This window comes from Rattus norvegicus, chromosome 4, assembly GCF_021556685.1.
Source record: "Rattus norvegicus strain SHRSP/BbbUtx chromosome 4, alternate assembly SHRSP_T2T, whole genome shotgun sequence".
NCBI lineage: Eukaryota > Metazoa > Chordata > Mammalia > Rodentia > Muridae > Rattus > Rattus norvegicus.
Window position 1 is genome coordinate 160,143,288 of NC_141537.1, and position 12,070 is coordinate 160,155,357.

At 51.1% G+C, this 12,070-nt stretch overlaps 1 protein-coding gene and 1 long non-coding RNA gene across 5 annotated transcripts in view; one reads left to right on the top strand and one right to left on the bottom strand.

The window, feature by feature from the left end:
- On the bottom strand, window positions 1–6,646 carry LOC147995065 (uncharacterized). Of its 4 annotated transcripts, none has more exons than XR_015687020.1 (4): window positions 6,070–6,646; window positions 4,841–4,945; window positions 4,290–4,494; window positions 1–212 (listed from the first exon to the last, which is right to left on the bottom strand). It is a non-coding gene; the product is annotated as an uncharacterized LOC147995065 (long non-coding RNA). The 4 variants fall into 4 exon arrangements; XR_015687017.1 differs by having other exon boundaries at window positions 4,841–4,948; XR_015687018.1 differs by lacking the exon at window positions 6,070–6,646 and adding an exon at window positions 5,911–6,041 and having other exon boundaries at window positions 4,841–4,948.
- Scnn1a (sodium channel epithelial 1 subunit alpha) overlaps window positions 6,371–12,070 on the top strand; it is a 23,206-nt gene continuing 17,506 nt past the window's right edge. The window contains 1 exon segment of the mRNA NM_031548.2: window positions 6,371–7,229. Coding sequence (NP_113736.1) covers window positions 6,736–7,229 — 494 coding nt within the window. The 5' untranslated portion in view covers window positions 6,371–6,735.

Sequence of the window (12,070 nt, forward strand, 5' to 3'; positions counted from 1 at the left end):
CTGAGAACTGGCCTTTTCCATGGTGGATCAGATATCCAGACAGGCTTTCAGCCTCCAGGTGAAATGCTGGTGAGGGTGTAAGTTTTAGAGAAGGCTGGAGGTAGGGGTGCCGCCTGGGCTTTTGATAGTCAGTCTGTGCTGTCTCCTCAGTGGGTGCCGGCCCATCAGCTCCCCTGTGCTGGCAACAGTCTGTATCAATCGTCCAAGGCCATCTGGCAAGGGTACAGATACCTGAGTAGCAGACCTTTGACTTCTCTTCCTTCTAGGCTCAAGGAGTTGGGGCATGGGCTAGACTCACTTGGATCTCTTAAAAACAAAGGGGCAGGTGGGTGGGTAGCAGCCTTGGATAAATCTCATTATTTCCTCATTTTATGTTTTATTGGGGAAAATTCACATGTACTATCCAAAGAGAGTGAGAGTGAGATGGGGCGGGGGGGACGGAGAGAGCAGTATTAGGAACCACTATGTTGTCTTATTTAGCTTTCACTTGTGACCCATCATTTTTCTTCATATCCTATTTTTTTTAAATTTTTTTTCTTTTCTTTTTTTTTTCAGAGCTGGGGATCGAACCCAGGGCCTTGAGCTTGCTAGGCAAGCGCTCTACCGCTGAGCTAAATCCCCAACCCCTATTTTTTTTTTTTAAGACAAGATTTCTCTGTGTAACTCTGGCTAGAACTCCCTCTGTAGTCTAGGCTGGGCTTGAACTCAGAGATCTGTCTTCCTCTGCCTTCTGAGATTAGGTGTTACTCTACTGTCTTTAATGTGTATTTTAAAATTCTCTTTTTTTAAGATTTATTTATTTATTAAGTACACTGTAGCTGTCTTCAGACACACCAGAAAAGGGTATCGGATCTCTTTATAGATGGTTGTGAGCCACCATGTGGTTGCTGGGAATTGAACTCAGGACCTCTGGAAGAGTAGTCGGTGCTCTTAACCACTGAGCCATCTCTCCAGCCCTTTAATGTGTATTTTAAAGTTTGTGAGCTTTCGCATGTAGATTAGTGGATTCTCATTAACTTTTTCTAATCCGTTTATTTGTATATCTATGCAGTAAGTATGTATGCGTTGGGCATTTTCTGAATCAGGACTCAGATGGGGAGACCTGACCCACCTCCTAGCAGCCTACAAAGACTGCGGACAGACAACTCAATACGAAATGGTTAATACAATGCCTCTCCAAGCTTCTTCTGGGGGGGATGGAGACTCAGATGAGAAATCTTCAATTTCTTAGTGAGTACAGCATTGTCTTTGTTTCTTGGCCTTTTTACCAGCTTCTGGAAACGTTTATCAGTGTCCATTGGGCAACACCAGACCAGGACTGAGGGGGTCCAGACTCCCAGAAGGCGTGAAGGGCTCTTCTCCCAGGCCTCCCTCCGAGGGGATTGAAGAAATACCCTTCTCCTCACAGCCTGTGACTAATTCCCAAGGTGGATCGGTGTGACCGGCTCACTCTAAAACACTCCTGCCTTCCCCATTATACTTCCCTCAGCCCACTGATTCCCCTTAGCACGCCCTGCTGGACTGGAAAAAATGGACGGAACAGATAAAAGGTGGCCCTTTCCCTAAGCGTTTGGAGTTTCAGTGGGAGCACAGACTTGTCCAGTTATTCTCCATCTTGACAACCTTGCTCCCCAGAAGACATCTGGAAATACCTTAAGACATTTTAGGCTGCAACTGCTTGGAATTCCCACTGTCACCCAGCACACAGAGTCCAGGGATGTCACTGTGACCCCTGCAGTACAAGACAGGCCCAGACAACCGGGCACTGACTGGCTGGGAATGTCAGGAGTGACGAACCCGTTCAGCCCTGTAACTAACCGAAGGAATAAGTCTCTAATGGGGACTCTTAAGCATCTTTCCAGGTCGCTAATTTGAGGGTGGCAGAGAGAAATTGCCTGACCCATCACCTTAGATTCATACTACATAAAGAAAGATAGAAGGAAGCTGTTTGCTCCAGTACGCTGCCCTGTAGTCAATGCTAAGTATAGGGGTAAAGGGGTCCTTTTCATTCTGTGACTCTTTTACCCTAGAAAGCATAGAAGCTGAAAGGGAAAAAGTGAAAGAAATTTCGATGAATTAACAGACCCTCAAATCAATGCGCTATTGGGGGAAGCCAAGATGATTGATGTTTTTCCAGTGTGCACCCTACTCTGACAAAAGACTAACCTTGGATCCTAGCGCCAAGATGTGACATTCTGTTGTTTGTGGAGTGGGCCACCAAGTAATGACCATTAAGTGGGGCCCAGTGGCATACATTTGTAACTTTGCGGGAGGGGGATTGAAAATTTGAGAGCAGCCTGGGTCACAGAGTGAGTGTCTCAGAAACAAAACTGAAATAGTAGCCGCTACTCACCCAAGTCACCAAGATAAACAGGCCTGGTGCTTGCCGTCAGAGCACTCATAATATGGTCTACACATGTGTAGGAGGCGTGTGCGTGGACCTGAACACAGGTGCATATGTTGGCCTCATCATTAACAGTAAACAGTAGGAGGTGTTGAGGCAGGCTTTCCTCAGGAGTGTGGAGGAGAAAGGGATTCCTTCCCTTCATTCCTATCTCTGGAATGAAGATCTCTGGAAGACCTGTGAGTCCTAATGCCCACCCCACTTCGACCCTGAAGGTTCACTTCTTTCCCTAGAGCCACTGCATAGTTTATGGCTGTACTAAGGGTTGGTTGGTGGCTGGTATGGGGCAGAGAAGGCAGCCCCTTATTTAAGAGATGGCTTGGGGTTCTGGGAGAGGCAACAGGAAGCCCTGGGTAAGGGGCCTCTCTCAGACAATGTAAAACATGCCCTTGAGATGTCATACAGGACTCCACTATCTTGGAAGTCAGGAAAGCAGCATCAGACTTGGGAAACAATCCACCACAACCCCTGGGTGGCCCTGAGAAGGTCGCTTTGCTCTCAGGTCTTCGATCCCCCAAGACCTTTGTTGTCAGGTAGCCTTACCCACCACTTCCTGCTCCTTCATTCTTTAAATGAGAGCCCCGGGGCTCAGAGAGGTAAAAATGTCCATCTGTCCATCAATTCCTACCCCCCTCCTTCTCTTTCAATAGGATTTCTCTATGTAGCCCTGGCTGTTCTAGTACTCACTGTGTATGAGCTCAGGCTGGCCTTGAACTCACAGAGATTGCCTGCCTCTCAAATGCTGGGAGTAAAGAATGCACTACTATGCTTGACTTAAAAATGCTTTCTCGAAGACAGTTTAAAAACAAAAATGGGGGGTTGGGGATTTAGCTCAGTGGTAGAGCGCTTGCCTAGCAAGTGCAAGGCCCTGGGTTCGGTCCCCAGCTCCGAAAAATAGAAAAGAAAAAAAAAAAAACAAAAAACAAAAATGGAAGTCATAGAGTAATACATATAAAGTACTTATGGTTTGGTTTTGGTTTTGTTTACTTTTTGGAAATGCATGTAAGGTAGCATGTCATACATATCTGTAATTGCAGTATGTGGGGGGCTGGTGGACCATGAGTTCAAGGCCAGCCTTGGTTATGAAGCAAGTTTAAGGTCAGTTAGACATTGAAACTTTGTCTCAACATATAAAAACATCTAAGTCTGAAAGACACCCAGGAAGAGATGGAGTGATGAACGGGTCATGGTGGCTCTCTTTGGGCTGTGGGGACGGAGAGAAAGGGGATGACAGAAAGCTTTGGTTCATGTACTTCATAATTGCTGGGAAACTGTACTATGACAGAAATGTATCCACACGGAAAGCTGAGGCAGGAGAACTACTGTGAGTTCCAGACCAGCCTGGGCTACAGAAGAATCCCCTGGTTTTGGGGTGTGTGTGTGTGTGTGTGTGTGTGTGTGTGTGTGCACATATATATGTGTGTGAATGTCTGTGTGTATGCATATGAATTTGTATGTGTGATGTTTCAAATGGGGCTCTGACCAAAGTACCCAATATCTATTCTCACAGCAGGCTTGCACTGGCCCATTCCAGATCTCTAGTGCTGTGGTCACCAAGCCAAGCCAAGCCATTCTCTCGCACTCTGTCGGAACATGCCAGAGTCACCACACTCTTTGGGCTAGGCATTCTCACAGAGTCCTTGAGATGAGAATTATTTGTCATGCTGCCTTAAGCCAGTACTTGGGTTTCAGGCCCAGCTAGCAAACAGAAGAAGCAGGGAGGAGCCAGCTTCTCGGAACCTCACAGACTAAACAGTCAGGGGAACCGGGCACCTTGCCTGTAGGACACTGGTTTAAGGATTTGCTTGATTCAAGAGAGCATAGGGGTGGCCGGGATATGGAGAGGTAGGAACAGTTCAGAGACACGAAGCCAAGTAGACATTACCTGGAGAGGATGAATCCATGGGCTTTGTGTGGGAGGGACCAAGCCCCTCCTGCTGGTCTGGTTTCCCAGGAGTTCTGACTGGTCTGTCTCAGGAGGTAATGATCAGAGGAAAAGACGAGTGTTTGTGTTCTGTTTACAACTGCTGCTCTTCCGCATTGTGACGACCGAAAACTGGTTGGTTGTTTTGGAGGGTCAGTTTCCTTATCTGAAAAGTGGAGAAGGAGCCAGCCTCCCTCGTCTTAAGGAAGGTCTCATGAATGTGTCAAGGTGTCTGTCAAACAGCCTAGCTAGCGGGCGGAACCCAGGTTGACTGTTTCAAGAGTGAGACGAGGCATTAGCTCAGAGCGGATCCTCTTATTTGTCTGGTAAACGCCTTATTCTGCCAGATTCAGCTGCCATGCCAGTCTCCAAGGGTGTCACTTGTAATGGGTCCCTCCAGGGTGTCACTTGAAATGGATCCCTCCTTCCACCTCCCCCCCCACCCGTGCTCCCCCCACCGCTTGGTTCTTATCCCTGTCCTCATTACCCTTATCTCACTGTATTTCAACTACCTGTTATGCAGGCCTGTTGCTTCCTATGAGCCTCTGTGGCTGCTTGGGTCTGTGTCTGCAGGTCTGGGGCACAGAGAATACCTCTGGCTGCTGCTGCTGCTGCTGCTGCTGGAGAGAGAGTGCGTGGTAGGAAGAGGCAGTGTGCACACCGGAGCACTTTGTGGCTGCCCTCTCCAGGGCTCAAGGGAGGCTATCACTAGCAAGTTCTGCAGGGCCTGGGCTGTGTGAATGACTCTCCCGTGGCTCTTTACACTTTTGGGGTGGGAGTTTGAGGCTTTCACACCTGTGTGGTCACTGCTTGCCTCTGTCTCCTCTAGCTGGCGTAGCTCGAGGGAGATTTTGGAGACAAACACAGCCCGGATGAAGGAGCTTCTTAGTGTGCCCACCCTCCTTGCCCCAGATACTGGCAAGGGCAGAGCTGGTGGTCTCTCCCAGTATCTGTCATCCCTGCCTGTCCCTGGGCTCTTGGTCTGTGCCCGCAGAGCTCTGCCTGGCCCCCACGCACATTCCTGCAACCCTGTGACCACAACAGGGGACATTACACATTCCTGGCCTATCAGCCGATGGTGTCAAAAAGAACAGAATGTCCTAGGACCTGGCCCAGCCCCTACTTCACCTGGGCCCCTCCCAGGCCTGGACAGGGCCAGGTAGATGGGGTGAGAAGTTTAGAGCGAAGAGGATGGGGAAGAGGGTGGTGGGGTCAGCAGGTGCTCCCAGTTTTGGGGGGACCCATTCTCCTTTTCCTCCAGGATCTTGGGTGTGAGGCTGACCTGGGATGACCTTGAGGGACCTCCATCAGAAGGGACCCTGTTTTTTGAGAGTCCACTTAAGCTTTCTTTCCCCTGACCATCTTGCCTGACAGGGGAGTTCCTTTGGGACTGGCTCCCTCCTCTTCCTCCTCCTCCATCTTCCCTCAGCTCTTTGCCCAGTCCTGTCAGTCTGTCTCTCTTTTCTGCCTTCCCTGTTCTCCTGGTTTCCCCACCTACTCTCAGCGATCCTCCTTCCGCTTTTGCCTTCCTGGCTTTTGTGTGTAGAATCCTTCTTCCCTGCACAGGTTCTCTAAGCCTCACCTGTCTCCTGTCCCTAGTCTCCTTGCTAGTCAGTTCGCCATCAGTCCCTGGCCGAAACTCTTCAGCAGGTACCCGGTTCACCTGTCCCCAAGAGCCCTCCTCCCTGGAGAACTCCCAGACTAGACTCCTCCTCCGACCCTCCCCCTCTGCCCTGCTCACCTTTAATTGAGATGCTAATGAGGCTTCTGTCGCTCCCATCCTTGCGGGTGGCTGACGGGCGGTCTCCAGAGCCAGGCACTGCACCTGTCAGGTGAGAGGGTGGAGAGGCTCCGCTGCCAGATTTAACTGGAAAGGAACCAGTCACAGCCCAGCCACACCTGGAAGCCGGGAGCAGGAGGCAGCTCCGGCCTCCTGCAGCCCGCGGTCCCCGAGGCAGAGAAGGCGGTAGCACGGAGCTGGAGGCCAGGGCTAGAGCCTAGAGAAGAGGACCCAGGAGGAGACAGGGAAGGCAAGGGAGGAAGTGAGGCAGGATCAGAGAGCCTGGCACAGAAAGGGAGACCCAAAGAGAAGCGGGAGTCAGCTGGGCCAAGAGGGCGTGAAAGCTGGAGCCAGTCAAACAGTCCGGGAGGAAAAAAGGGCAAGAGGGAGAGACGCTAAGCCAGGCAGTGCCTGCTGTGGGGACCCAGGGAGGCGCTAGCGGGCAAACGAAGGTGGCCTTCGCTGTGAAGTCCAGTGGCCACTCCAGAGAAGCTCAATACTGCTTGGTTGGCCCCGACTCCAGAAGGTCAGCTGGCTCCTGGAAAGGTGGAGGAGGGTGGGAGGGAGAGTGAACTCAGCCTGGGATGCGGGCACGGTCCCGGACAGCCCCATTCTGCCTTCACGCTAATGATGCTGGACCACACCAGAGCCCCTGAGCTCAACATTGACCTAGACCTTCACGCCTCCAACTCGCCTAAGGGGTCCATGAAGGGCAACCAATTCAAGGAGCAAGACCCTTGTCCTCCTCAGCCCATGCAAGGACTGGGGAAGGGGGACAAACGTGAAGAGCAGGGCCTGGGCCCGGAACCCTCAGCACCCCGGCAGCCCACCGAGGAGGAGGAGGCACTGATTGAATTCCACCGCTCCTACCGGGAGCTCTTCCAGTTCTTCTGCAACAACACCACCATCCACGGGGCCATCCGCCTGGTGTGCTCCAAACACAACCGCATGAAGACGGCCTTCTGGGCGGTGCTGTGGCTGTGCACCTTCGGCATGATGTACTGGCAGTTCGCCTTGCTGTTCGAGGAGTACCTCAGCTACCCAGTGAGCCTCAACATCAACCTCAATTCAGACAAGCTGGTCTTCCCTGCCGTCACTGTCTGCACCCTTAATCCTTACAGGTCAGTCTGACCGTGGGGAGGGGTGGCTCCGTGGGAGAGCATGTGCTTAGCATGCGGGAGGCCCCCCCTTAATTCTACACTCAGCAGCACAAAAGCAAGCAAGCAGGAGAGCAAACAAAAGTGGTCACAGAGCTGTGGGGCCAGTGAGCGGAGAGGTCAAGGCCTTGCAGGTGCTGTGGGGGTGGATAAGATCTTTGTGTCGAGGGGATATTTGCTGTGCGGTGGTGTAGGCACCATGGGGGTGGGATGAAGGGTGGAAGAGTGGAATGGGAAAGAGGCCCATCGGTAGCTGTCCCCAAAGTCTCAGGCTGACCTGTGCAAGGGATTGCCCCTCAGCTGTCCTACCCACCTGCCCAGGTCTCTGACCTTTAAGGGCTTTCTTTGGTGTGTTCTGACGTTTTGGGTTTCATCAATGGTCTTTGCCAGTTTGGGTCTGCAAACTGGACTGTTACCATGGAGAAGAGAGGAGGGCGGGGCTGGGTGTTTGTACATACCATTGGTCTGCTCTCGGTTCTGCCACACATTGAGACCTTACGTCAAGCCAGACTGTGCTGGGCTCCCAGCAGAAGAGAACTGTTGCTAATTCAGCGCCCTTTATCAAGGGCCAGGTACTTTACCAGGTACTGGAGACAGAAAAGCTACAACAAGGTAGGAGAGGTAGGCGTGTAAACAAATACTGCAGCGAACCGTGATTAGTACAATAAAAACTGGAAGCCGGTCTGCCCTCAAGGAGTGTAAGGTCTCTTAGGAGGGTTTGCATGGGGGTAAGTGCATGTGAGCACAGCCTCAGGAATGTGGGCAATTACGGATGGCTGGGATTGGTCACAAGCGGTGGGTGGAGGCTCCCTCAGGTAACCTGTCATGTCCAAAGATGTGTCATGGATTAACAAAGGTTGGGAAGTCCTGTTCTGGAAAGGTAAAACTGTCCCCACACAACAAACACGGTAGGAGTCACTTACTGGAGCTGAACACGTCAGACCCTTAGAAGTCATCTGCAGCCTCCTGGTGTTTTTATCAGTCTTGGGGTCGGGGCTGGTATTATCCTCATTTCACATATGAGGCCGAGAGGCCAAGGCAAGTCAGCAGGCTCACCGATCTTGACAAGATCCTGACTTACCCTGTTGGTTTGAGCCCCACACTCGGCCTTCTCTTCTTCTCAAGAGGTACAACTTGGAATAAGTGAGGTTTCCAACCACTTGTCCAGTCAAGCCTTGGGATAGCTCTTCCTTAGCCTCATCTCTTCTCAGGTTTCTCAATTCTTTCTCACCCGAGGCCAGGCAGGGTGGGGGACATAACAGGCTGAAGGTGGTGGCAGGGGAGGGGCGGGGTTGGGGCCTGGAAATAGGCTGCAGGCACTCAATAAATATTTGCGGTCACAAAGATGAGGAGATATGGGGAGGGCTGGGGTGATCCTGTTGAAGTCTACACATTTTCTAAGGTTCTGCTGGGTGCATGACCCTGGACAGGCCAGGATAAAACACCAGGGAGTGGACAGCACACTGCCTAGAGGCCCCGGACTAGGAATCAGCTGTCTATACGGAATTTTTCCCTCTTATGAGATGGTGGCAGTAGAGGGAGGAGGAGAGACATCAGAAGGGACGGGAGGGGGGTTGGGGACTTAGCTCAGTGGTAGAACGCTTGCCTAGCAAGTGCAAGGCCCTGGGTTTGGTCCCCAGCTCCGAAAAAAAAGAAAAGAAAAAAAAAAAAAAGAAAAGAAAAAAAAGAAAAGAAAAAAAAGAAGGGATGGGAGGGACCCCAAGTACAGGAGGAAGCTAAAGACCTACTAAGTACTTGACTCAGCGTCAGGTGATTTTTAAGCACTAACTCCTTAATCCTGCAAAGTCTAGAGAGGTGGGCATTTCCTTTGTTGCTCCCTCCTCCTACTCCTCTTCTTCCTCCTCCTCCTCCTCCTCCTCTTCCTCCTCTTCCTCCTCTTCCTCCTCTTCCTCCTCCTCCTCCTCCTCTTCCTCCTCCTCCTCCTCTTCCTCCTCCTCCTCCTCCTCCTCCTCCTCTTCTTCTTCTTCTTCTTCTTCTTCTTCTTCTTCTTCTTCTTCTTCTTCTTCTTCTTCTTCTTCTTCTTCTTCTTCTTCTAAAAAGACAGGATCTCAGTGCAGCCTATGCTGGCCTCAGACTCCTGGGATTACAGGGCACTTGCTATCACACCTGCGTTATTTCCAGTTTTCAGATGACGATAACTGATGTTCACCAAAGGGAAATAATAAGACCCAAAGCCATATGGCTAATAATGAAGACAACAGTGAATAACAGCGAATGCGTACTTATGTCCCAGATGAATCTAAATCTGAATGAGATATTATTAAATGGGCCAGGTGTAATGGCATATGCATTTAAACCTAATACTGTGGAGGCAGAGGCAGGCGGATCTCTTGTGAGCGCAGGCCACACTAGTCTATATAGTTCCAGGACAGTCAGAGCTACGTCGTGTGGTCGGATGTCCCCCCCAAACCCCGGCTGAACTTATGTAGGAGATCCCTGCTCAGCTTCCCTGTCGGCCAAGGTGGGGCACCTGGTAGGAACGCAGCAGGAAGAGAAGCAGAAAGAAAGGGGGCTCCTGGCTAGGAGTGCAGGGGCGGGGAGCCACTGGCCAGGGAGAGGCACAGGTGGCAGACAAGCCAGAGTAGCCTGGTGGTTGCTGCCCTGAGTATGAATCACGGTTGCTGGCACGGGGAGGGACTCTAGTGATCTCGAGTGAGAGGAGGCCAGGAAGGAAGATCCAGTTCCCAAAGGAGGCCCAGAGAGGAGCAGAGTCACACTGGGGTGTCCACCTGCTGAGGGACACAGTCCTCAGAGCATTGTCAAAGGGAGGGCCTGATGGTAGCTCTGTGTGGCTTTACGGAGTCACACTGGGTGTCCACCTGCTGAGGGGCACAGTCCGCAGAGCATTGTCAAAGGGAAGGCCTGATGGTAGCTCTGTGTGGCTTTACGGAGTCACACTGGGTGTCCACCTGCTGAGGGGCACAGTCTGCAGAGCATTGTCAAAGGGAGGGCCTGATGGTAGCTCTGTGTGGCTTTACGGCTTCTAGTTGCTCGAAGGACAGCGCTGCTCCTTGCCACATCCCTGGGAAACAGAGCCCACCTCAAACATATATGGAACTCAGGGCTGGACTCAGGGCAGAATTCTGCCAGGCCTGCTGGCATATGCCAGTAACCCTGGCCCTCAGGAAGTAACGGACAGCGGGAGAACCGGAAGCTCAGAGTTAGTTTAGCTCTAGGTACAACTTGAGTTTGAGGCTGGATAGGCTACATCAGACCCTGTGCCAACAACAAATAAAATCAGGGAAGGACGTGGAGCTTCTGAACAGTGAAGACCAAGGGGCTTTTCTTTTCTGCAGGTGGCAGAGCAAGGGACTGGCAGCAAGACTGAACAAAGGGAGGGCCATTTCCTTAGAGAGCCACTGGAGGTGTGGTTCTGAGCTGGAAAGCTACCCTTGACCTGAACTCTCAGTCTGGATGCCAGACTGTACTCGGCGTCTGGCAGGGAGAGGCCAGACAGAGGCCGAGACCCTGGGCTGGCCAGTGGTCAGGCCTTCCTCTGTCAGGCAGTCTGGTGCTGGGGTCGGGGTGGTACAGTGCAAGAGTTCTTGCACAGGCAAAGCTGTGGGTGTGCTCTGTGTACGGGTGGGTGCGCATGTGTCGCAGTAAGTCTGTGGAAGAGGACTTTCTGGAGCCAGTCTTCGCCATCCTTTACCTGGGTTCTGTTTTGGGGGCTGAACTCAGACTGCTCTGTTTGTCAGCAAGTGTCCTTACCTTCAGGGCCATCTCAGCTTCCTGGGTAAGAAGGGCAGATGAGGAAACTGAGGACCCAATGACCTAAAAGCAAAGAGAAACAAAAAGCCACCAGCTGTTGAGAGACATGAGGATCAGAATCTGGGGCTCTAGTACTCTCCTGGTACTTCTGTTACAACTCTGAGGTCGCATGGTAGATAAGTAATAATCGGTACTCCCCTGTGGTGGCACACATCTCTAATAACGAATGCCCACGATGATAAAACACCTGCTGCAGTCGCATAGGAGCCACTCTCCCAAGAGTGAGGTGTAGCTCTTTTCATTTGTTATCAGCCCAGCGGGGAGCAGGAACTCTGCCATCTATGCGGGGTTCATATTCCAATGACAACATGGGCATCTAATTGTATTGCAAAGGAAAAGGGTTTGTTTGTTTTTAAATACTTCTTTTAGATTTATTTATTTATTTTATGTATGTGAGTACACTGTAGCTGTCTTCAGACACACCAGAAGAGGGCGTCAGATCTCATCACAGATGGTTGTGAGGTACCATGTGGTTGCTGGGAATTGGACTTAGGATCTCTGGAAGAGCAGCCAGTGTTCTCAACCGTTGAGCCATCTCTTCAGCCCAGAAAAAGGTTTTACAGCATGAGTTGTTATTTATTTTGGGGACTGGCTATCCATAAAAGATGTCTTAGGTCACTAGGGGTCACATTCTACATGGCCTGGGTCAGCTCATGGACTTCCATGCTGGGAAGGGATGGCACAGCTTTAATCCCAGCACTCGGGAGGCAGAGGCAGGTGGATCTCTGTGAGTCTGAGGCCTTCCCTGTCTACAGAGCAGGTTCCAGGGCAGCCAGGACTGTACAGAGAAACCCTGTCTCAAAAAGACAAAACAAACAAACAAACAAAAAAAAAACAAAAACAAAAAACAAAACAAAAAACAAAAAAACTACAGCAACAACAAAAGAAACAAACAAAAACCCAAGTAGAAGTCTACACAGCATCATCCTGACAGCCTCAGAGAGAGTGCAGCCACTGTGAATAACTCTCCCTAAAGCAACAATGAATCCTGCTTAGAGGCAACAGGGGTTGTC